At 41.7% G+C, this 23,894-nt stretch overlaps 2 protein-coding genes across 3 annotated transcripts in view; one reads left to right on the top strand and one right to left on the bottom strand.

Annotated features, from left to right (window-relative positions):
• Positions 1-2,561, top strand: part of dstyk (dual serine/threonine and tyrosine protein kinase) — a 22,874-nt gene extending 20,313 nt beyond the window's left edge. The window contains exons 12-14 of the mRNA XM_028575264.1: positions 851-965; positions 1,109-1,243; positions 1,953-2,561. Of these exons, the coding sequence (XP_028431065.1) occupies positions 851-965; positions 1,109-1,243; positions 1,953-2,140 (438 nt within the window). The 3' untranslated portion in view covers positions 2,141-2,561. The remainder of the gene's footprint in view (positions 1-850; positions 966-1,108; positions 1,244-1,952) is intronic.
• A 2,009-nt stretch (positions 2,562-4,570) lies between these two features.
• The window catches only part of celsr2 (cadherin, EGF LAG seven-pass G-type receptor 2), a 66,864-nt gene continuing 47,540 nt past the window's right edge, over positions 4,571-23,894 (bottom strand). The window contains exons 9-34 of one of the 2 annotated variants that reach the window (XM_028575257.1): positions 21,368-21,537; positions 20,530-20,709; positions 20,325-20,438; positions 19,603-19,759; positions 18,213-18,354; positions 17,887-18,007; positions 17,293-17,476; positions 17,048-17,149; positions 16,812-16,906; positions 15,709-15,918; positions 14,775-14,958; positions 13,440-13,758; positions 12,393-12,560; positions 12,143-12,266; positions 11,842-12,042; positions 11,555-11,729; positions 11,081-11,193; positions 10,569-10,651; positions 9,591-9,717; positions 9,391-9,501; positions 8,503-8,633; positions 8,322-8,407; positions 8,070-8,234; positions 7,571-7,789; positions 7,094-7,316; positions 4,571-6,027 (exon numbers count right to left, since the gene is read on the bottom strand). In XM_028575257.1, the coding sequence (XP_028431058.1) occupies positions 6,003-6,027; positions 7,094-7,316; positions 7,571-7,789; positions 8,070-8,234; positions 8,322-8,407; positions 8,503-8,633; positions 9,391-9,501; positions 9,591-9,717; positions 10,569-10,651; positions 11,081-11,193; positions 11,555-11,729; positions 11,842-12,042; positions 12,143-12,266; positions 12,393-12,560; positions 13,440-13,758; positions 14,775-14,958; positions 15,709-15,918; positions 16,812-16,906; positions 17,048-17,149; positions 17,293-17,476; positions 17,887-18,007; positions 18,213-18,354; positions 19,603-19,759; positions 20,325-20,438; positions 20,530-20,709; positions 21,368-21,537 (3,929 nt within the window). In that variant the 3' untranslated portion in view covers positions 4,571-6,002. The remainder of the gene's footprint in view (positions 6,028-7,093; positions 7,317-7,570; positions 7,790-8,069; positions 8,235-8,321; positions 8,408-8,502; positions 8,634-9,390; positions 9,502-9,590; positions 9,718-10,568; positions 10,652-11,080; positions 11,194-11,554; positions 11,730-11,841; positions 12,043-12,142; positions 12,267-12,392; positions 12,561-13,439; positions 13,759-14,774; positions 14,959-15,708; positions 15,919-16,811; positions 16,907-17,047; positions 17,150-17,292; positions 17,477-17,886; positions 18,008-18,212; positions 18,355-19,602; positions 19,760-20,324; positions 20,439-20,529; positions 20,710-21,367; positions 21,538-23,894) is intronic. The other variant, XM_028575258.1, reaches the window with a different exon arrangement.

Raw genomic sequence — 23,894 nt, 5'->3', positions numbered from 1 at the left:
CGTGCTTATTACACAAATAAGAGGAAAGTTTTATTTTGATTCAACGGTGGTTTGCAGTTTTACAGTTTTTTCAACGTAAAATAAAGCCACACTAGAGCCCCGCTTACTGTGCTCCATGGCTGCAACACAACAAGCACCTGGCCGCTACGGAAACCAAAACTTACGCATGTTAAATTGGGAAGTGATGATCGGATTTGAAACCAAATCCGTTGGAATCGTAATTTTTGAAACTATTCCGATTAAGAATCGGTTCTCGATGACCAACCCTAATGCTGAGTCACTGGCACGGCTTACTGGGACACTTGATGGAACTGAGCCATCGTTAACAAAGTTATCTGCCATGAGAAAAGTCTATTTTCACTAGGGTTGTCCTCGACTAAAGAACTCCTTAGTCGACTAACACTTATATGATTTTGTCGACTAATCGATTAGTTGATTTAATTGACAGAGCTGTGCGCTTTGAGAGGTGGTTAAGACTAGAAAAGCACAATATAAATGTAGTTTCTCCACAATTAATCTTGCAAAAGCACCACTTTAAATCTTGTGTTTACCATAAATGTGCTCATAAGTTTCTTGTAAATTAGTAATTAAGCATGAATAAGCATAAAAAATGACTAATCGACTAAAGAAATCTTAGTCGACTAAGACCAAAACGACCGATTAGTCGACTAATCGACTAAGAGGTGGCACACATTTGTTAGTTTGAGGTGGCCCTAATTTTCACAGGCAAAATCTTATTTTGAAAACCCACCGCCATAAGTCACTTCAACACAGAAGCCGGTCCAATTGAGATGCAACCCATGACCTAATTTGACCCACAAGCTTTTAATTGTTTTCATTCCTTTTCCAGTTGGACAAGCAAAATCGTGCAAAGATAACCGACCTGGGCTTCTGTAAGCCAGAGGCCATGATGTCTGGCAGCATCGTTGGAACCCCCATCCACATGGCCCCAGAGCTGTTTACAGGTACGATTACTCAAAAGTCACACCGTTGATAATTTCATCTTGAAGTAACTTCCTGGTTACAGTTTGATGGGTCAGAACTGTCTGAACAAGCAGCTACAGTCCTTTATAATGTTTCCTCTGCATTGTGACCCTTCTCCTAACAGGAAAGTATGATAACTCTGTGGATGTTTACGCCTTCGGTATCCTCTTCTGGTACCTCTGCACTGGTTCAGTAAAACTTCCAGAAGCCTTTGAGAAATGCTCCAGTAAGGACCAGCTCTGGAATAACGTAAAAAAAGGTAAACAGTGCTTTCACACCTGCAGTTTGTCTGGATCAATGACATAATAATAATAATAATAAACATTTAGTTGCCTTATAGTTCTTATCCGGTTTGTGTTGACACTGACTTTTTACAAATGAACCAAGAACGGTTAACATGACGTCATAGAAACTGACAGGAACTCATCGATTGGACAGTTTTGGGTATGTCTTCCGTCAGCACTATATGGATCCATGCCAGGAAAAATTATTCTGGCGACGCTTCTAATGCGTTTATTTAAATCCACAGATCTACAAGGGAATAACTGGAGCATTAGTTGAGACCTCATGTTATGAATAATAACAAACCGGTAGAAACAGAATGGAAAAGAGGTTCATCATACCATAACATAATGGGAGGATTACTGTGGTGTCATTATGTCGCTTACTTTTTAAAGAGGAAATGTGCGGAAAGTGTGAGTAAGTAACACACACTGCAGTTTCAACTGCTTTTCACTCTGATCGTTGGGGGAAAATCACACATCTTCTATCAAAGAATCTTGTGAATTGAACTGAAGCAACCAGGGCAGCTGTTGAAGCACCACAACTGTTGTATCTATGATGTAACCGCTAAACCTCAAACATAATCTATTTGAGGCCGATGTTAACGTGTGTGTGGTGTGGTGTGTGTTTTTTTTTGTTTTGGGTCTCTGTACGTTTCGGCTCACTTGTGTCCATATCATCTCCAGGAGCCAGACCCGAGCGCTTGCCCACTTTCGATGAGGAATGCTGGCAGCTGATGGAGGCCTGCTGGAACGGGGACCCTTCCCAGAGGCCCCTGCTTGGTATTGTGGAGCCCAGCCTGCAAAGCATCATGGTCCGGCTCTGCAACTGTGGTTCGGAACAGAAAAGCAGCAGCCTCGAGGACTCAAACTGAAAACACTCCAGACAAACTAACAAATGTGTGACAGGGATTTTGATCAGGAAAGTATTTTTTTTTGTATTTATGAATAACGGAGATGAACAGTAGACCAATGACTGATGTTCGAGCTGTCCTCTTTTGTTGGATTTACATTATTTATGAGGAGTTGATACAGACCAGAAGTTTGCAAATACGTGTGTTTTATTGTTTGTTCTTGTGTATTTGTATACAACATGCTTTTGTCGGAGCTGCCTTGCTAATTGCTACTTTGTCATAGAATTGTTACTAGATGCAAATTGTTTTAAACGTTGTTCATTCCCAGTATTATGAAAAAAATATAAATATATAAAAGATTAATTTTAGATTGTATTTAAACTGAACATGTCTGCATCTATACAAATACATCTTTTTTTAATAAAATGAGCTGTTAAAACACGATTGTGTCATAAGCTGTTAGTTTATCACTAATGATTTTGTCTGAGGTAAGGTTTTTATTTAAATTTTTTCAGAACATCTCCACTGGTTGCGTGTGTCCGAATCACTGCTCTAAATTATACAGTTCTGGAAATGCCACATTTTGTGAAGTTTCAAGTAGTAACACAAGTAGAAACTGTTTTGAAATAAATACTGCATACTTTGTATAACAAAACATGAGCATATGTACAGCGGTGTATCAAAGCTGGAGAATTTGAATCCTCTTCTACAATGTAAGTACAGCTTTTCTACTGTAACATTTAGTGTTGTAATGTAATAATTGTTAAGAATTAATATTTAATTGGTTTATTATTTATCAAGTTCAATATAACTTTTAACAGTTAAGTGTTTCCATTTCAGAACCATCTGGAGCTCAGGAGAAATGACTGCTTATGAAAAGGCTCCTCAGCTTGAGGTTGATGATGAAAAAGGAACACCGGTGAGCAGCTTTAGCACCACCTAGTGAGTGTTTTATGCCTCATCTCTGCGTTATTATGGATCCCACATAACTTCTAAGGAAAGTCCCGCCCTACGATTGGTTGGGGTTTGGCATTGACCTCAAGTGGTTAAGGTTAGGATAACCGATTGGTCAGGGGATAGGACCTGAACAAATCAGGTTAAGCATGGACGCCTGGCCAATAGTAGTGTGTGAATACTATTGAAGGGGGGGGGTCTTGCCTAGACTTTGCATGGGTTCCATAATAATGTCTAAATGTCTTGAAGAAATGTGAGCAGTGATTGTTGTTAGGGCACAAGTAGTAACAAATCAGTTTCTTATGACAAATGTATGATGATTAAAAAAAAAAAAAGTTTGATCTGTGTCACTCAAAGATGAATACTGAAACTATAAAGTATCAGATATCAACAGGATGTGTACTCATACAGTAGATGTGAGGATCGTCCATTGGTCAGATATTCTGCTCGCAGATATTCAGCGTCATGTTGCTGGTATGCAGTTTAGAAATTGACTTAATGACTCTGTTCATGTTTCATGTCTCGGCTTGCTGTAGTTGCTTTTCATTTGCTTTGACTAAAGCCTCTGAGTTGGGACTCCCTTCAAGAATACTGGTGATTTAAAATCTTATGGTCTTATTTAGCGTTAGCCAGTTGAGCTTCAGATTCCTCAGTGCCAAGTCTTCGGTTCTTGGTTCCAGGTAAACTGAAGAGATCTTCAAGCATAAAGACAAGCTTAGGTGTAATGTGTTATCTTTAGACAGACCCATTTCCAGTCTAAGCGAAGCAGACCGACTGCTGCCTTCATATTTCGGGTTACGATAAGCGATGCGAGTGGTATTAATCTTCTCGTGTAACTCTCCATCAGAAAGCAATTAAGTGTATTTCCAAAAATGTACAACTGTTGCTTTAAATTAACCATGAGCTGCAAAACAAGGTGGAGTTAATTTTTTTTTGGAAATAAAAAGGCCACTTAAAATATCTGATTATTCCACTTGTACAGTAGGATGTACCTTTTTAAAGTGCTGATATTATGCTCATTTTCAGGTTCATAATTGTATTTAGAGGTTGTATCAGAATAGGTTTACTGTACATAGTTTAATTTTCAAAAAACACCATATATTTGTTGTACTGCATATTGCTGCAGCTCCTCTTTTCACCCTGTGTGTTGAGCTCTCTGTTTTAGCTAACGACTGAGGCATTTCACTTCTATTCCATCTTTGTTGGGAGGCGCACATGCGCAGTAAGTACAGCTAGCTTGTCAGTTTCACAGTATGAGGGAGTGCCATGCTAGCAGCTCGGCGAGCATTATAACGTGTGTTATAAAGTGACCCACGTTTGTCTCTGAAGTAAAGGCTGGACTACAATAGAGCTGTTTGGAGCAGTTTGTGAATAGTGTTTTCTGTTGGAGATGGTAAGTCCATTTGGGGTGGACTTTGGGTTTTTTCACTTTGTAAACCAATTACATGCACAAAAAAGATATATAGCACAATAAAGAAAAGGGAAAAAGCCAAAAAGCATAATATGAGCACTTTAATATCAGAAAATAGCTGTAATGTAAAATGCATCACACAGGGAGAAGTCCAGTTATTTGACTTGGCACTGATAAAATTTGAGGTAAGATGGAAATGGTAGAAAACAGTTTAATCAGTAAAAACAGGAAGCGGCAGAGTAAAAGAGAAAATTCTGTGATGGGATACCAGAGTTGATATGATTGACCTGGTAGTGTTGTTTCTTATGGCATGAAATACTATACATTAAATTCATATGGTTTGTAAAATGGCATCCACAAATATCACATCAATTTGACTAAAAGTAGTAAGTAAGATAAAAGATATTTCCCTCAGAGGATCAAGAGCAATTCCTTTAAACGAGTGTTTGAAAGAAGTTTTACATATTTACTTACATTTAAAGATATGTCCTAGATTCATTTATGGTCACTCTGTACAGTAAAAATGGATTACAGCTCAAAAGGTATTACAGCACAATTTCGCATTATTTTACAAATGACAAAAGCTCTGAAAGCTAATCTATAAAATACAGCTGTTAAGTCACTGAACTCGAATGAATGCGTTCATCCCTCCAGATAAAAAAAATAAAAAACGAGCGCGCTTTTAACGTCCATAAAAAATGTATCAAAAGTCCTTTGAGTCCTTTTTTGGGTCTGCACATGCAGGTTTGCCCCCCTTCGGAGGCTGAGAAAGCCATCAGTCTGTGCAGCTGTGAACAGCTGTTTCCTCTGGAAAACATCTTTCATTAATGAGAAAGAGCCTATACGGAGCAGTTCAGAAATCCACAAAGAGCCTGCACTCGACCGTTCTATGCCTCTTGGACATTTGAAGTAACTCAACCTGAGTCTGAACCCCCCCCAACCAGGCTCAGACTTCAGTAACTTAAGTAGGCAAACCAGGAAGTCATCACAACGTAGTTAATGCATTAAAAAGCAATTTCCCTGAATGTTTGCAAGTCTACGACTAAATGACCCACCCAAAAAAAAAAAAAAAAACATGACCTCTTTATTGTTCCACAGTCTTCAAAACAAAATATATATCCTGGAACAAAACAATAAAAGAATTAAACCGCCAACAAATCTGGGCAGTAAATTAAAAAAAGTGCATTGTTTCAAGTATGTAAACAAAATGATTTCTTTAAAGGGAGAGAGAGACTCGTTCTGTCAAGTGTGCGTGAGCCTGGGCCAGTGCAGTGACTCATGAGGTTTGGCACACATGTAAGAACACACACACACACACACACACACACACACACACACACACACACACACACACACACACACACACACACACACCCCTTCAGAGGATCATGATGATGAGGAATTCCTTCTTTTTCCACATTTTGTTTTTAAGGAGAGGTCCCGGTGCTCCCTGTTTGCAGTCAGTGTTGAGGAAGGAGGCTCTATGACCTGTAAAGACACACCCCTCCGTCAGCGTGGTCACATGGAAGTGTTGCAGTTGCTGCTGGGAAAACAGGGTGGAGCATGGAGGAGGAGGAGGTGGATTCAGCATGGATGAAGAGGAATGTGTTGGACACGAATGCAGCACAACACAAGCAAGAACACAAAAGAAAAAAAACGTGAGCCAATGAACACACACACACACACACACACACACACGCACACGCACACACACACGCACACAGAGGGGTGACAGATGCTAAAATGATGCACCAATCTGAAGACAGTGATCCTGATTGTTTTGAATGAGGATCAGAGCTTCATGGGATAAAATTAAAGAATAAAAATCTATGATTTTTGGAAAGAGAAGGGGCAAAGAAGGTGGATTAGTAAATTTTATTTGTAAATAAGAATTGAGCATTAAGGTATAAATATGCCTGTATGACTGTGTCTTCAGGAAGTCTGTCACTACTTTATACTGGCCACTCATCTGCAGTAGGTCATACAGCAGTTAAGCTTTAATTTTATAGTGAGCCATCATTTTCTTCATGGACAAGCATCTGCAGCTTAAAGTGGGGGAAACTCCACTATCCTCCTTCAGTGTTTATTTTTTTCTCCTTTATTTCACTCTGAACAAGGACATTAGATTGGCATCAAGCATTCAACCGCCTTGAAACAATGATAAAAAGCTAGAGCTGCATGTCCACAACGAAGCAAAGGATGAAACGTGTATGTGCTAAATGAGCAGTGAGTTTAAAACAGATCAGATTCAGATGGATGGACACAGCAGCTGTTGTAGTAATCAATCCTACGCGCTTTGTTGTTCAAATAGCCGTTCATGTTGCGTTATCACTCTGAGCAACACTTAACATTCACACTGTGGGTAATGGCAGGATGGGTGCTGTCTTCATTTGGTTTAACATTTAAGATTATTAGGTGGAAATGAAAACGACAATCACTGAGGACGACGACACAAATCGTAGTTTGACGCAGACAGTTGAACGAAACACTGCGTGACTTACGCGACACTACACCGGACACCAGACACTTGTTTCTTATTCTTCATACTAATATTGCTTTTTTTTTATCTTTCTCTGACTTTATAGGTCTCAGCTTGTGTTACTACTCACTCTGATCCTGACGAGTCACCATCCACTGTCCCTGCCTTAATGCTCATGGCGACGCCGTTCAGCTGACCCGGCAGGCTGGTTTTAGCCAGTCCGGCTCGACCGTTACTAGAAATTGATCCCTGCGGAGAAGCCGTGCCGGGGGCGTTTTCACAAAGTTCATTGTGGATGCGGTTGAGACCATTTCTCTCTACAATCGGAGAAAGCTGCTTCTTCTTTAGGATCCCTGCAGAGGAAAAACAAGATGTGATGACACAACGATAGACGGGGGGAAACAGTGATTCATCCATATTCGCTCTTAAATAAAAATAGTGGGATTTTTTTTTTTTTTTGCTGTTTTGCTTGTGTCATCTTGAAAAATTACAAAGAGACTTGATTTATGTAAATTTATCAAAAGTTGAATTACAATCTCAACAATATGTTTGACACATTAAGTTGTACATAATCTCCTTCAGGTTTTTGCATTAGGCTGGGCTCTACCTTTGTGAGGGTGGGCGTAGATGTTTGGCAGACTCGGCAGCAGCACCGTCATGGCGTCCTGCTGCGTCCGGTCGTCCGATAACGTGCGGGTGCCGCAGCCGAGACTTGGCTCCGGATTGGCCAGAGTGTCGGGCTTCAGTCTGTCTGTACCTGCGGGCTCGCCGTCACTTGCTGCTTCTGTGTAATCTCCAGGCCAGTACATCTTACTCAAACTGTTGTCTGAAAAACAGAAACAGAGAATACATTAAATGTGAAAAATACACATTACTCAGTTTTATATGGGATTAACCTAAAGATGTGGTTGAGATGGGTTAACTCTCCACACGTGTGTTAATGAACATATGTGGCGATAAAATCTATCATTGTTTCTGAATGTGATTGAATGAATCCACATGATTTGAAGAGTCTTTGAGGATTAAAAAAAAAATAACTTCTGCAGAAAGTGTTGATAATCCATGAGGGGCACAAAGTGGGGCTGGGTTCAGATGAACTTCTGTACCGTGTGGTTGTGGTCTCTTGGCAACATTAGATGCCAGGTTTTCCCAGCATTCCTCTGGTGGGAGTGGACCCTCCTCGTCCTCGCTGTCAGAGGAGTGTGTGGAGGCGTAGGATCCGCTCTGGTCGTCCTCCAGAGACAAGTCGCTGTCCGAGTCGCTGTCACGATCTGCACACAGACGGAGAGGAGATGTTGATGAAGTCATACTTTTCATTGCAGTTCAGATAAAGAAGAGATACGGAATGATAGTAATACCATCCAGGTGCTCTTTAGTTTCATGGAAGAGCGACGCGTGGTCGTTCAGAGCGATGTGCGCCTGACTGTTACTCAACCCATCGTCCCTGAAAAGACAGAAGAAGTCAGTGTACAGCTGCTCCTGGCACCTTGTCGTGTAATGCAGCGTATGAATCTTTATTTTAAAATGCTGTTTTTGTACCGGAGGACAAACGGCACATAGCTCTGCTGGCTCTTGCTGCTCTGCATGGTGCCATTTAGAGACACACTGGAGTCTCCAAAGGGAAGGTGGTACAACCTGCCGTCCATGTAGTTTGTGTTGCATTTGTAGCCCTGAAAATACAGAGATGAAAGGAAAGATGTAAAAAAAAAAAAAACCTGTATAGAATCTAAAGGGAGTATGTTTTTCTTGATCTGGTGCGGTTGAGCTGCTGATAAAAACAGAGTATTACTTAAAGGATAGTATTGTTATTATTCTATATGGGACAAATCCCATGAAAACCCCAAATCCAACGAAGTCTAAGTCCCCCTCTCAAAACCTGACTTCCCACGCATGTCTGTGGCTCTCAGCATACAGAATCAAAAAAAGGCCATAATAACTTGAAATGTTAAACACATAATTGTGAAATTTAAAACGGGTCATTAAAATATACTTTTAATTAAAAAAATAAAAACCTGCAGATTAATGCACTAGTGAGTATTTCACCTATAGCAACCGAGACAACAATTAAGCTCTGTGGTACAGAGGAATACGATATTTCAGGCTTTGGCTACACAGGCAGAACTTGTTAGTGGGACCAATTCATTGTTGGTGTTGGTCTTTTGGGATTTAACAGTAAGGAAAATATAGAATATTGGCAGCCTTATAAGGTGGAAATGATATATTGACACATTTATATACAATTGACAACACTTGGTAGTTTCACCTTAATTTATGACCGTTGCCATATCAATAATATCTGTAATCTTAACGGACTGATGTGACATTGGTAAGAAAAGCTCCCAACATGTAACTAAGCTTTTGAGTTTGGAATTCCCAGAGAGTATCTGACTGAATGGAGGGTTTTCTCAGCCTGTGCGATGGACTCACAGAGGATTTGGATTTGATCAGATGATCCGGACGCTTGCGGCTGCAGCAGTACTTCATGGCATTCCTTGCTTCCTTATTGAAGACAATGCGGAAGAAGAATACAAATGGACCCTGTGGTTGGACGACAGAAGAAGGAAGGTCAGGAAAAAAAGACAAAAATCAACCATTCAAGCAGTTTCAGAAGGAAATAGAGGGCTCACCTGCACACAGTTGAAGCCAGCGAACAGGTAGTGGAAGATGATCATGTCGCTGTTGACGGAGAGGAGCGCCAGAAAACAAGTGACTGAAACCAGGAGGAGAACGCCACCTGCAGTCTTCAGGCCTGAGCTGCAGAATCACATGAGAAGTTAGTGAGCAGCTGATTGGATGATTTCTACGAATTCAATGATCTGAAGATGGAGCTGGATGATAAGCGACCAGAAGCCAACATCAGAAGTGCAGTAAAATGATCCAAATATCAATATCGATACCAACGTTGATATTGATATTGAACAATACCAGTGTAATGAGATTGATACTTTAGTTTCAGTTTCTCTCCAGTATGCACTGCTGTGGTTTCATCAAAGAGGCGACCTGGCTGTCTGTGTAAACTGTCGCTGCTGTCACAGCGCAGAGCAGGCACACTTTGCTCCTCCTCCTCCTCCCCCCTCTTGTGATTTGATGTTGTACCGTCACGTGACTCAGCGGCAGCAGGCAAACTCATAGGACTGTTAATATTAATGGACAAAGCATCCGAGATTCTTGAGATTCGTTTAATCAATATAGGAGGGCCAGTGCCTCCTTGGTTTCAGCCCCCCAAAGTGTCAAAATTCAGTTTCACACGCGAGCAGAAATCCACTTCGAGGGCAGATTGACTTTTGATTAATTGACTAATTCTTAATGTTAGCTTCTCTGTAATGTATTCCAGTCAGTCTAATGGGATAGATCATTGAGCTACTTTTAGAGCGGATTGAAGGAAAGGTTTGATCTGATCATCTGTATTAAATGCTGATGGAAATTCAATTATTGACATCCTTTAAATGGTTGTTAGGCGAGTATTACTAGTTTGATTTGAAAGTTGGCAATTTCAGGCTGGGAATGTCCTTCCACTAGACAATGCCTAAATACAAATACTTCAGCAGAATAACTTTGAGCATGTAAACAGTGTTTATATTTGATTAAAACGTTGGGACACTTACACACGAGGCTCTTTCTTCTCAATGCTGTGGTGTCTCAGTGAGCAGGAGGCTCTGGACGACAGGATGTATAGGAAGACGTTCATCTGTGGACACAATATCAAACTGCATCATTACAACAACATGGCAGGAGTGTGTGAGAGCAAACATCAAAGTAATCTTTATGTGAGAATATTTTCTACTATTTTTTTTCTTTACACACTCAACTGAACAGTGACGGGTGTGTTCACTAACAAACATCTGTAGTGCCGATCTGATGAGATCAGCATGTTGGACTGTGAAGATACATCAATAGACTGTAAAACACACTTATATGTTTATATGTATATGCTTCCTTTTCTGCATTTAAAGAATGATTCAATGTTTTTGTTTCCATATTGGTTTTTTTTGTATTGTATCAGTACCTGTGAGCCAGTATGAACTTAAGTGCCAAACAACATAGATGCACACTGCTGTTGTCATGTGCATAAATAATGATACAACAGTTTCAATGGCAGGTTTCTGCAGGGACTCACCGACACAACCATGGCGATGGGTCCAGCAAAGCTCCAGATGAGAGTGTCGTACATAGACAGCCAACAGAAGTCTGGGTTGCCGTAGCCTTCAGGGTCCAGTCCTACTGCCAGACCTGCACACAAACCGAGAGGTTGTTCATCTGAAGTAGTCGGATGGCTTAAAACAGCATTGTTCTCAAAATGAAATAACATTGAGCCCCAATTTGGACTTTTTACTACAGTTAGGAGATAGAAAAAAGTTCACCATACATATAGGACAGACAACAGGTAAGAACTGTTTATTACTTGTCTATTTTCTGCAGCTGCATTTGTCAGATTAAGTTCCGAAAACTGCTTTGAGTGAATAAAAATGTATATATATATTTATTTTTTTTACATTTAAGCTACTACAAGACATAGATTTGATGAAGAAACTCATCAGGATTCTCCTCTGTACAGCTGGTACATTTTTCGTGATATTATGAAGGTTCAGACCTGTGATGAAGGCCGGCACTCCCCAGCCAATCAGGTAGTAGAATCTCATGGGTCCATAGTTGACGTCTCGCACTTCGCTTATCATGCGGTAGATGTGCAGCCCCTCCAGGAAGAGCCAGGAGAAAGTGCAGAGGTAGAAGAAGTGCAGCAGGATGGCAATGACTGTGCACACAAACTGCAGAGAGATGAAGAGGGAGAAACAGAGAGGGGTGATTAAAACATGAAGAGACAAAATCAAAATCTTATTAATGAATTAATTAAATCAATAAAAAAACAGAATGGATTACCGGGTTGTCTGCCTGGTTGATGCCCAGGATGAAGATGAGCTCGGAGAGGAAGAGAGCGACGCCTCCATTGTTGATAATACTCGTCTTGTTGCACTGCATGGCTCTCAAACAGAGGAGGAAGATCGTGGTGAGGAACAGAAAGCCCATCGTCACTCCCACCGTACTCCACGTCAGGATTTTGATTGGCAGAATCTCGCCGTTCTGACGCAAAAGCCACAATTGGAAGAGAAAAGTTTGAGTTAGAGAACAGAGTGATGATAGCTGTGGTTTTATTGAAGTTGAAAGGTTTCATGTCACTCACCTCTCTCCTGGAGATGTCCATGAGCACAGCGAAGCTGGTCATGTGATAACACTGACAGCTGATGTGGGTGCTGTTTCTGAAAACCACCTCGCAGCCCTTCGCCGACCAGCCGCCACTCCCGGCACTGACATAAAACACAAAGAGCAGGAGATGATGTGGGAATAACACAACAGTTTTCAGTTTCGTCATCAACTCAACTGTGTGTGTGTGTGTGTGTGTGTGTGTGTGTGTGTGTGTGTGTTGAACTCACAGTATGGTGTGGTTCCAGAAGACACAGATAGGTTTGGAGCGCTCCTCAGTGGTGACCAGGCGGAACTGCACAGTGATGGGTTTGTCCAGCGTGTGCTGCAGCAGCTCGTCGTTGTCGTGTACTGTGATACTGACCACCGGTGTGTTGATGACCGGACGCTTTGGCACCCTGATGAAAATGAAAAAAAAAAAATTGCATGATTTAAGGCATAATGGTGCGTTCTTTTTGTCTTGTAATCGCGACTAGTAGCTCGAGTGTGATGTCACATCCGTGTCGAAAAACGAGAAACAAACTCGGGGTCCTCTGAGTTCAGACGACTTGACGAGTCGTATATACACGACCTCGGGGGCGTTCTTTTTGCAACTTCCGGTTCGTAAATCCGAAAAACGACTCGTAGATCGACTTTGGTGGACAAAAAGAACGCACCATAAATTGGTTCCTACTGAAGATTTGAATCTTCAAAAAAAGGTCTCAAAACATATCTGTGAAGTTTCCTTTTTAACCACCTAGGCGCTGTCGTTCAAGTGAGTTTTACTCAAAAAAGAGTAAATAGTGTTGGGGACTATTTTTAGCAGTGGATTAATACATATTTGTTGCACTAGTGAGTATTTACAGCAGCAAGATGGTGCATGTGGGACTGAAAATGAACTACAGTGCCCGTGTTCATGTTAACAAAGGAACATGTCACCTACTGTGGTAACAGTGAGGCTCATTAATGTGTTTTTAATAGGTTTTGGATGACAATAGAAGTCTCTGGCACAAAGGAATAACCTAGAGCATTTTCTCCATACACAAACAATACTTGTTAATTTTTGATAACGGTTTTCCTTTGAATCTAAGATATTAGTTGAAAAAAACCTCTACAAGCCAAACTAGTTGGCTAAATGTTTTGGATTCAATGTAATCAAAGTGCACTATTTTTGTGTTTTTAACAAATCTCTTCATTTAGACCTTGTGGACGATTCTAAGGGAAATCCTGGTCATAATGTAAAAACCTTTATTTCCAGTCACAGTGCTTCATGTTATAGCTTTATTAATCATTCTTACCGCAGACTTCTCTTGTCAGGATCATAGCTCTCTGGTAACAGCGAGGCCAGGCTGTGGAAGATAATCACACTGGCAATGGCGTCCTGCTGGCCGTCCTCAGGGTGCCGTCTCTTCCTGTTAGCTGAGCGGTTTCTCAGCGAGGACTCTGGGAAGACATCCAAGTGTCGGTGGCCCTTGGTGTCCACAGGTGGTTGGAAAACTGAATCAGGCAGTGTGACAGCCGTCTCCAGGTCCACAGGACGAGGGCCCCTCAGGGACTGATACCGCGGGAGTTTGGCTCCGGCAAAATTCATCTTTTTCAGACGATCCACAGAGATGACTGCAGAGAAAAACAGGCAAGGAGCTCTGCTGCTGAAAATGGACGTCTCCTTTAACCAGAGAATTGGAGCCCTAAAATTTTATATATTGAGTCCAAAAAAATATCAGATTGAGCCATAAAAAAATGGCCACATCATTACAGCGCTGATAAGAGGGATGCTATTACTTTTTCTTGATTAACACTATTAGAGCGAAAACGATTAATCGATTAGTCAATGGACAGAGAATTTTAATAATCATTTAAGTCATTTTACAAGTAAAAATGTCACAAATTCCTGACTTCCTGCTTCTCATGTGTAAATATGTATTGCTTGTATTTGTCTTTTGTTACAATAAACTGAATATCTTTGGCTTTTGGAACGTAGGTCACGCGAAACAAGACCTTCGAAGACGTTGGGCTTTAGGAAATGATGACATGTTTAATCGATTAATTGACAAATAATCAGCAGACTAATCAATAATGAAAATAATCATTAGTTTAAACTCTAAACACTATGTTTCACAGAGCAACTGTAAGTAACTGTGATTTAAGGATTGTTCCCCGCTGTTGGAAGAGTCAGACCAATGATTTGCTGAATGGTTAAAATTAATAACAGTCATTTCCTCGGACTAATAATTATCAAGGGGATTCTCTAGATTCTATCTTCTAAGTTTGATCTATTTTTATATGTAAAAAAGGAAACAATTTAATAAAAAATTACTAAATAAAATACTATTTTTACTGTGAAAATGTGCTGCCCTATTTCTGTTGTATTCATGTTTTATTGGTACTTTAATTTGTTTCTTATTTTATTTGTTTTATGAGCCCAGATTTTCAGTTCTTTAATGACTTTAATTGTGTTGTCCTAATAAAAATAATTTTACAAAATTACAAAGCAGCATATTCACATAATGAACTATAAATCTCAAACTGCACTTTAAAACCGTTGTGATTAATAAAGATATGGATCCCCTGTAAAGAAGCTCCATAGCTGTAGTGGTTGTCAGCATGTCACAGCTCCCTGGTAAAACGCTCACCTATGTGTGGTGTGACGATGGTGAAGGGGCTGAGGTAGGTCTTCCTCATGTTCTGTGCCAGTGTGTTTGCGTATTCCTCATAGTGGCGCAGCAGTGCCGCCGTGCCGCCCTCCGAGTGCTGGATCAGCTCCCAGTGCGTCCGTGTGTCTGGAGACAGGATGGCGCTGCCCACACGGACCAGATTCTGTCAGAAAACAGCGAGAGTTCAGTGTGACAGGATGCCACAGCGGAGAGTGAAATGAAGTGTGATGTATTCCCTGCAGATACAGCATGAACGGCTGTGAAGTCTGGTTTCCCGTTTATACACCAATTTGTTTACTGCTGAAACCGCAACAATCTATTGTTTTTATTAAAGTGCTCATATTACGCTTTTAGGCTTTTCCCCTTTCCTTTATTGTGTTATATATCTTTTTTGAGCACGTTATAGGTTTACAAAATGAAAAAGCCCAAAGTAACCCCCCAGCAACAGGGACTTACCATCTTCAACAGAAAACACTGTTCACAAACTGCTCCAAACAGCTCTATTGTAGTCCAGCCTTTACTTCCGTGACAAACGTGCGTCACTTTGTAACACACGTTATAATGCTCGCCTAGCTGCTAGCGTGGCACTCCCTCATACTCTGCTTCTGACTGGCTAGTAGTCCTTACCTAGGTACTGCGCATGTGCGACTCCCAACAAAGATAGGAACAGAAGTGAGATGCCTCACTCTAAAGCTAAAACAGAGAGCTCAACACACAGGGTGAAAGGAGGAGCTGCAGCGATGTGCAGTACAACAAATATATGGTGTTTTTTGAAAATTAAACCATGTAAACCTATTTTGATATAACCTCTAAATACAATTATGAACCTGGAAATGAGCATAATATGAGCACTTTAAGTTTCATGCTGTGTTGCAACGTTCCCAGGAGAGATGTACAGCATGTCGTTGTTCACCTCAGTGAAGTGGACGTCCTGTGTAGCTGTGAGGTTGAAGCCCTGCTGGTTGCTCTCGTGCTGCAGCAGACTCTGTGTGAGACGATAAGCTACTTTCACATCGCTGCCGTAGTACTTCTCTGTGTGCATGGTGGCATTGGCCAACATGGCTGCCGTCTGCTGAACATGTCCAGAGTCCAGGAGCGATGCGTTACGGGAGAACTTTTCAGACTGGGGGGGAAGGGAAGGAAAACACAACCATTTAGTAACTTATTAATGCTTCATTAGTAAAACATAATTTTTACCAGACTGAAATACCTCAACAATCCCATAACAAAAAAAAAACAAAACTGTTGGATCTTAAACATGTCCAAAAGTGTTAGAGCCCTTAAGCTATGTTCAGACCCAAAAAAGCGATTTGCATTTCTCCAAAAGTTGAGTCTGTCTCAACTTATCGCCGCAGACCCGCTGCATTTTTTTGAGTGTCCTCCGTGAAGCAAACCCCGCCGCAGCCTAAACGCACTACCCCCATTCAAAGTGAATGGAAAGACCTGCATGTTTTGCCGGCCGACGCAGGCAGCCTGAATGAGGCCTCATTCGTCTGGTATACTCACCGCAGCCGACCTGTCGTGCGCAAATGTGACGTCATGGGAGCGCCGTAACTGTTTATACTCGTGGTGCGTGGTGGTCGTGACACTAGCTGCATTCTTCTCCTGAACAGAGGTGGCGCTAATGAGGAAAGGCTACCGACTTTGCTATTTCTACGGACGAGAAGAAGAAGAAAAAAGTAAACAACGGCAGAACTGGCAGCAGCATTGATGTCAATGTTTCGATTTGATTCGATGACCTACTTCGTCGGATCGAGCCTTTCATTCACAATAAAAGAACTCATCTTAACCCGGTAAAAAAAGTGGTGCATGACCTCTGGTCAAAATCCAGGTGCGCCGGTGAGATCTACGTCATTTTGACGTCACGTTGGCGAGCGACAAGTCGGCTGCGGCGACTGTAAAAAGGCCTTTAGTCTTGCTTAAATCCTCGTCTGCCTCCGCACCCTCACGAACGATGATGTTATTGCGGGAATTGCACGGTTAATTTTAGAACTGACGGAGAGAGAAGTTACGCACCAGAGCTTTCAGCTTGTTGAAGGTAACCGAGGTGCAGTTGAAGAGATTGGGAGGCAGCCAGCCCTTGTGCTCATCGCAGTGGCGGATCGCTGTGCCTGAGAAAGAGGCGAGAAAGAGAGAGAGTTATCACATGACAGGTGGGGAATAGACTGCAGCTCAGAGAGGGCTTGAGGCAAGTTTCATATAATGCCATTATTATATGGTAATTTGACGAGCTGCCTGAAAAACCATCATACCGAGCGTTCCCTTGGGACAGTGAACTGCTGCAGGGAGACCAAACTTAGTCCTGGGCCACCAGATCCCAGCCTCGATGGCCTGAGGGCAGCTGTCATAGATTACTGAGAGACATGGAGCAGGAAGGAGAGGAGAGAGATGATGAGGATAAAAATGGAAAATGATTTAATATATTTGTAGCTATAATGAAGCCGGGATTATAAATTAAGCATAACAGCATTTTGAAAGTAATCTGCTGCATTCTGACCTTCACAGCCGTTAGGAGAAACCTCGGCGAAGGGGTTGTCGCAGCGGTCACACTGGCGTCCGATGACGCCGGGTTTACACTGACACTGGCCGCTCTCTCGGTCACATGCTCGGGAGAAAGAGCCGACTGGGTAGCAGTCACACAGCAGGCAGGTGTCACTTCCTTCAGGACGGTAGTGGTTGTCCTGGAAACGAGATTCGAGAGAGGAAGTTCAAAACAGGAAAGATTGCATGTACAACAACTGAAGTCAGTGTATGTGCCATCGCTTACAGACTGGCTTAGTTATGTTAATGGCCCTTAAAGACATTATCATAGATAAATCTGTTGTGATACCAACGTTTTTAATCTTATATCGGTGGATTAACTTTATTTAAATGGAACTAAAAAAAAACTCTGAATAATAACTCAATTGGATAACTGATTATTTACATTTTATCCTTGAGCTCTTTTTGAAAGTCAAGTATTGATTTGTGTATACAACAAACACATGCCCCTACAGTATGTTATTAGTATGTTGTATGAAACTGAGACACAGCTTTAGCGTCTGTTTGTTACAGAACGATGAATCTATGCTGCAAGTGGGCACACACTCACCTTGCACCGACACTCTCCGCTCGTCTTGTTGCAGTCAGAGTCGAAGCCCTTGTCTGTCTGACAGTTACAGGGCCCGCAGGTCTTGTGACCCCACCAGCCTCTGGGACACGGCAAGTCCGTCCTGTAGACAGAACACACGATCAATTTACCTGCAGAGTAATAAAACATGCAACACAACAGGAACCACGATCAACACACACACACACACACACACACACACACACACACACACACACACACACACACACACACACACACACACACACACACACACACACACACACACACACACACACACACTTTAACATAAATGTGGAAAACTGTACTTTTTCTCGCAGTAATGGCCAAAGTAGTGGCTGGGACAGTCACAGGTGTAACCACGAGAGGAGCTCGGCTTCCTGGTGCACGCTGACTCGTGCTCACAGGGGTTTAATGAGCATACATCAGTGCAGTTGGTGCCGTAGAAGCCTGTAAAACAAAACCCAGGAAAATAAGTTTCTGTGCTCTCACGACTGTGATAAGCACAGATAAGAAGAAATGATTATGCATAGAAAGGATAACTGTGGCACTGTCCTTATTGTTGCTTTATCACATGTTTAATGGAATACTAATCACTTTAATTGAGTAATTATACCTCTTTCACACCAATGGCTCAGTCAGGGTTATACCCAGGTCGACTTTGTGTTTGAATGGGGTAACCCACCTCGATCTACTCGGCTTTGCGACCCAGGTCACCAGATGTGTTTGATCAGGGTAGACAAGGGTCGATTTCAATGTGAATTGTGCATGACCTGGGTCGCTAACAGCCGGGGCGGTACAAATTATGTGATTGGTTGGAAACGAGAGTGGGGCAGTCGTCACAGGACCCCACACAACAAAATACATTTTGTCTCACTGTGCTTTAGTGCACCATAGACTGTATGAAACTAAGATTTTCACAGGCAGCTTCAACAACATCAGAGCGGAGAAGTTCAATTAATTTCCGAACAGTCTGCTGGCAGTGCGTTCCCGGATGTTCACTAGTCTGCCTTTTGCAGAGCAGTAGCTGAGTTTTACAGGCAAAACTGCCTGTAAAAACACAGCTTTAGAGTATGTTTAATGTTTAATTCTCTCGGCACCGCCGCTCTTACTACCTCTCTCTGGCACAAGACACCCGTCTGCAGACTGTGGCTCAGTGTGGCTGCTGGGAATCTCTCTCTTTTTTCTCTCTGTCTTTTTTTAAAATGCATAGCAAACAGCAAAGCCCAACTTTCCTTTTAATGAAATCAAGCAAAGAGAAATGTTCTCCCCTCATCTTAAAATGGTCAAAAATCAATACTAGAGTAACACTAGTTCTGCTGCTATACGGATGGACTGGAGTATGTGATGTTAGCTGTTAACTGAATATGACGTGTAAAGCTGCCCACCACCCCCCCCATTTCTAGCACTTAAGGTAATTGTTATGCATTGCTCCCGGGTTGACCCAGGTGATCTCTGAATTGTCATAACCAAGGGATATACCCATGTTGACTGGCTTGGTTTGAATTTCCAAAAGAAGGGTTGAACCCTGATCAGACAACCCTAGCCCAACCCTGGTAGGTGGTGTGAAAGAGGTATTAGAGACATCAATATTTACATGATGATGACTGAAAATCTTTGAAAATTTTAAGTAACCTTCCAGCCCTGCAAAACGTTACGATCAAGGTTTGGGGTTTCTAAACTTGTGAGCAGACTGACCAGCGAGGCAGGTGCAGGAGTAGCTGTCCCAGTCGTCGCTGCAGTAGCTGCTGACAGGACAGGGGCTGGAGCTGCAGGGGTCGGGCACGCTGCAGCCCGGCTCCACGTTCACCTTCCTCGCCTGAGACAGACTCAGAGCCCCGCCCACGCGCAGACCCTGCAGGCAGGCAAACAAACAAACAAACACATTTACATATCCATGGCAACACAACACAGATGCTTTAAAAGAAGTGAAAAGGGGAAATTATCTCCTATTGCAAATTGCTATTTGGTGAAACAGGCCCCTGGAATGTGCTGGAAACACAAAGCTGTTTTGGGTGTGTCAAGGTGCTAAAGTACTAGTAGATGTTTAACTGCACTCCATCATTAACTCAAGAAGTTAAAACTTGTTTTGAACCACTGCTGAGTGAGCATGGCTTATGTTTCAAAGGGCAAGTAAAAAAAGGTTAAAAGTAGCTCAGATCTGGTTGAAAAGTGATTATATATAAGTGTTTTCATATTTACAGGTTTCAACAAATTTTCAATGGCCATATTTAACATGTAGTTTACTTTACACTGAAATATAGTCATTAAAACAACTAAATCTTACCAAATCTAGATGCCTTTTGATCGGCTAAACATGAAACCAATGCTTTCTAGATGAGTTGCTTACTAAAATACTTTGTGCTTTTAGACATGATCACAAATGTTCTTCTAGAGTGGGGCCTACAGAAGAGCCTGACCTGTATACAGCCCCGGAAGCCATGCAGAATTTTCCCATCAGGCCTTGCCAAACCACCAACGCTCACAGTCTTCAGCTTGGAGTCTTGCAGCTTTCCGTCCACCTCCATACTGGCCTGAAAAGGTGCATGACACAGACTTTATCGCTGCAAAACTACAATAATTTCATTCATAGTGATTTACAGCAACAATGATGCAACAACCCACCTGGTAGAGTCCCTGATCTAAAGACAACACTGCTTTGCGGTGGCTTGCTGCTCCCCCCAAACTGCTAATATCCAGCTGCAAATGATGCCAGTCTCCATCGTTCACCAGTACCTCCTCCACGCGGGAGAGAGTTGAGTCTTCCCCTCTGTGAAGCCCCATCAACACACTGCCCCCGCGCAGCTACAAAGGCAGGGAGAGAGCCGGGAAAAGGGAGGATACAGCAGGAGGGAGATTAAACCGATGTTCAATAACAGAGGAGAAAAAAAGACCACCAAGAATCAGCACTATATCACAAGAGAAACAGAAACAGAGAGCTCTGACAGTGTTTTTTTTTTTTTTTTTTTTTTTTTGCACACTGCAGTCAAAGTTCAAACCTTGAATTGCTGCACATCACAGGTGTGCAGGGCTGGAAATAGATTATGGGACAGTTACGTAACATCAAAGTAAAAACGTACCCGAACACAGATGCTACAGTGAGTGTCTGATCATTTGGCTTTTTGTCTCAACCTCCTCTGATATTCAGGGACGTGCTGCAACTTATGGCCAACAGGTGGAGCCTCAATCCCAGAATGTTTTATCTTTTTGAAACTGCTGTCATGCTCTCACTGTGGCTGGGATCTCACTTCAAGTAATCCTAAAGAAGAAATAACCTAGAAACCGTTTCTTTTCTTCTAATTAAAGTTTCTCTTTGAGGATAAACTGACATTGCTGTGCATTGCCACGTCTATAAAACTGTCTGTGGAGAGAAATAATTTGAAGGAGACCAGAGTGTAGCCAGGAGTGTGTTTGTGTGTATCCATGTTCAGCGAGAAAAGGTGTAACTACATGTTGCTCTCACCTGCAGTGTGAGGTTGTGCTGCTGGCCGGCGGAGATGTGCAGCAGTGTTGCGCTGGCCTGACGTGTGCGGAACATGAGCTCTACATGCCATGGGACGGAGGCCGCCATCGCCGCCATGTTGTTCCATTGCAACAGACTGTTACCCAGGAAACGCTGTGGGCTGGTCATGACTACAGCAAAAAGATGATGATGAAGATAAATGAGGAGAGAGAGAGTTGTACAGTACGTGACATGAGACAGTGAGTCTCTAGTGTCAAGCAGCAAGTCCAGTATGCTCTCTGATCACATCCACGTTAACAAAAATACTCTGTTTATCAGACATAAAGACATTGTGCTTCAATCTGCCAGCTTTTTGTGGCTGTCTAAAATCAAATCAGGTGTTCCCAGAAAGTTATATCATTGGCTTTACAAGTCAACACCTGTACCGATATTTCAGTAATAAAATTAAATGTAACATATAATTAAAGTCCCCCTCTAGTCATGTGTTTTTCTTGTTCGTTGAATGTGAGGTTTCAGCTTCACTGTGCAGAATGATTAACTGTACGAGCAGAGTTTGATACTAGAAGAATGTTTTCACATTCTTCTGCAGACAGGGGGAAAGTTTCTCTGTGCTCACCTTCAATCTGAGTTCAAGGTAGCGGCAGGATTTATGATATCACAACTACTCCGGAGGCCAATCATGGTCCAGACATGCAAACCTCCAGTGCACGTACACTGAGAATGAACTTACAGCAACGAAACATTTGAAACAACTATTTGTGCTTTCATAGATTCTTGATTTTTCAACGAGGCAGAAGGAGTAGAGGTTATTTTAAGACTTTATAACGAGGGGACTTTTTTGTGGCAAAAACACATCAGACATAAATTATTTATCAAAGCAGAGTATTTGTGTGAGTCTTAAAACGTGTCTGGAGGGGATCTTTAATAACCCCAATGACTACACTAAATCTTTTAGTGTATCAGTGAAATTTTAATTTAAAATCATTTCAAATGCAGTTTTATTTGTGTAGTTCATGAATCAGAAGGAAGTAATGGTGTTTGTGCACTCGACTGTGAGAAGCTTTTTGGCTCTTTCACACGTAAATAAACAAAGTGACAGGAAAGGACACTCTGTCTGATTTGAAACGGTTACCCTCTGATTACGCTGTCTCTGTACAAAGTGAAGAAAAGCACCTGATCGAAATGATCGATTAGTGCTGGCAAATAAACCTGATGACCTGTGGCAGTCGTTGGCTGGTGAGATGAGTGGGATGCAACGACAGAAACTGCAGCGCAATTTCAATCAAAATGTTTCACATTTACACAAAAAAGATAAAAACAAAAAGTTGGAAATGAATACATTAACCCTGCCTTAATAATTGCATTGTGTGAGTTAATGCTGGAGGTTAACTACACCTAGTTAACTCCTGCATACGTGTGGCCAGACGATGCCAACAGATCCACGTTTAGGGCTGCAACTAACGACTGTTTTCATTACTGATTTTGTCAGAAATAATGAAAAATTCCCATCACAATTTCCCAAATCTGAAAGTGACAGATTCAAATAGCTTGTTATGTAATGGTTGAAACCCACCAAATTATTGAGTTTCAAGTAAGACAAAAGAAAAGCATAAATCTTTACATTTGAGAAGCTGGCTCCACAGATTTTTTGGCATTTCTGCTTTTGATTATTAAAATAGTTGTTAGTTCATTTTCTGTTCATCCACTTATCTACACGCTCTGCCCAATTTACATACATAAACAACTGCATTTTAAAAAGGCACCTCTAATGATGTTGTTGTTGACTTGTTGATTTTAATACATACAAGTTATCAAAGCTCATTAAATCTCCCTCCGAGATCATTAACATGTGATCCCACTGCATTATGTCCCACTTCTACACACCCATCCCCACCTTTTCTCAGACTTACGCAGTCTATGCAACACATTTGCCCTTTTCTTGAATATCCATCTCTACTTCCTTTTACGTCTGATCTACATACAAAAAATGCTCACTGAAATAAATCTCTTTTTTACTCATTCTACTTCAAGCTAAAAACAAGAGGTGTTTGTTTTGACGTTTACAGGGCTCATTCCTTGTCCTCCGTCTCTTCTCAAATTGCTGTAAACCATAAATCAGCACAGATAACAGCTGCAGTGGATCACATAGAACAAAAACAGACGCTGGAGAACACTGAGACAGAAACATAAGCAACGGACTGTATGTTTTCAAACGCCAAAAAGCAATTAGTCCTACACGGTTCAACATCATGTAAACCAGAGAAAATTCAGCCTCAAGCAGCTTGATTCTCTCAACTGATACTGATTCTGTCATAAATCAGACATTAAAACTAACAACTTTTTATGACATGTCTGTATCAAATCAGGTGTTCCCAAAAGCTGTGATCACTGATTTGACCAATACCAGTACCTGCACTCTACACAGTTGCACCTGTTATTTAAAAAAAAACAAAAGAAAAAACATAGCCTTTTCCGCATTATTGAGTCTGTTACTTTTTCCACCATGCTTTTTTTCCCGACCTGATGG

This window comes from Perca flavescens, chromosome 4 (genome assembly GCF_004354835.1).
Source record: "Perca flavescens isolate YP-PL-M2 chromosome 4, PFLA_1.0, whole genome shotgun sequence".
Taxonomy (NCBI): Eukaryota; Metazoa; Chordata; class Actinopteri; order Perciformes; family Percidae; genus Perca; species Perca flavescens.
The sequence above is the reverse complement of the archived record's forward strand: the minus strand, read 5'-3'. Positions and strand labels throughout refer to the sequence as shown.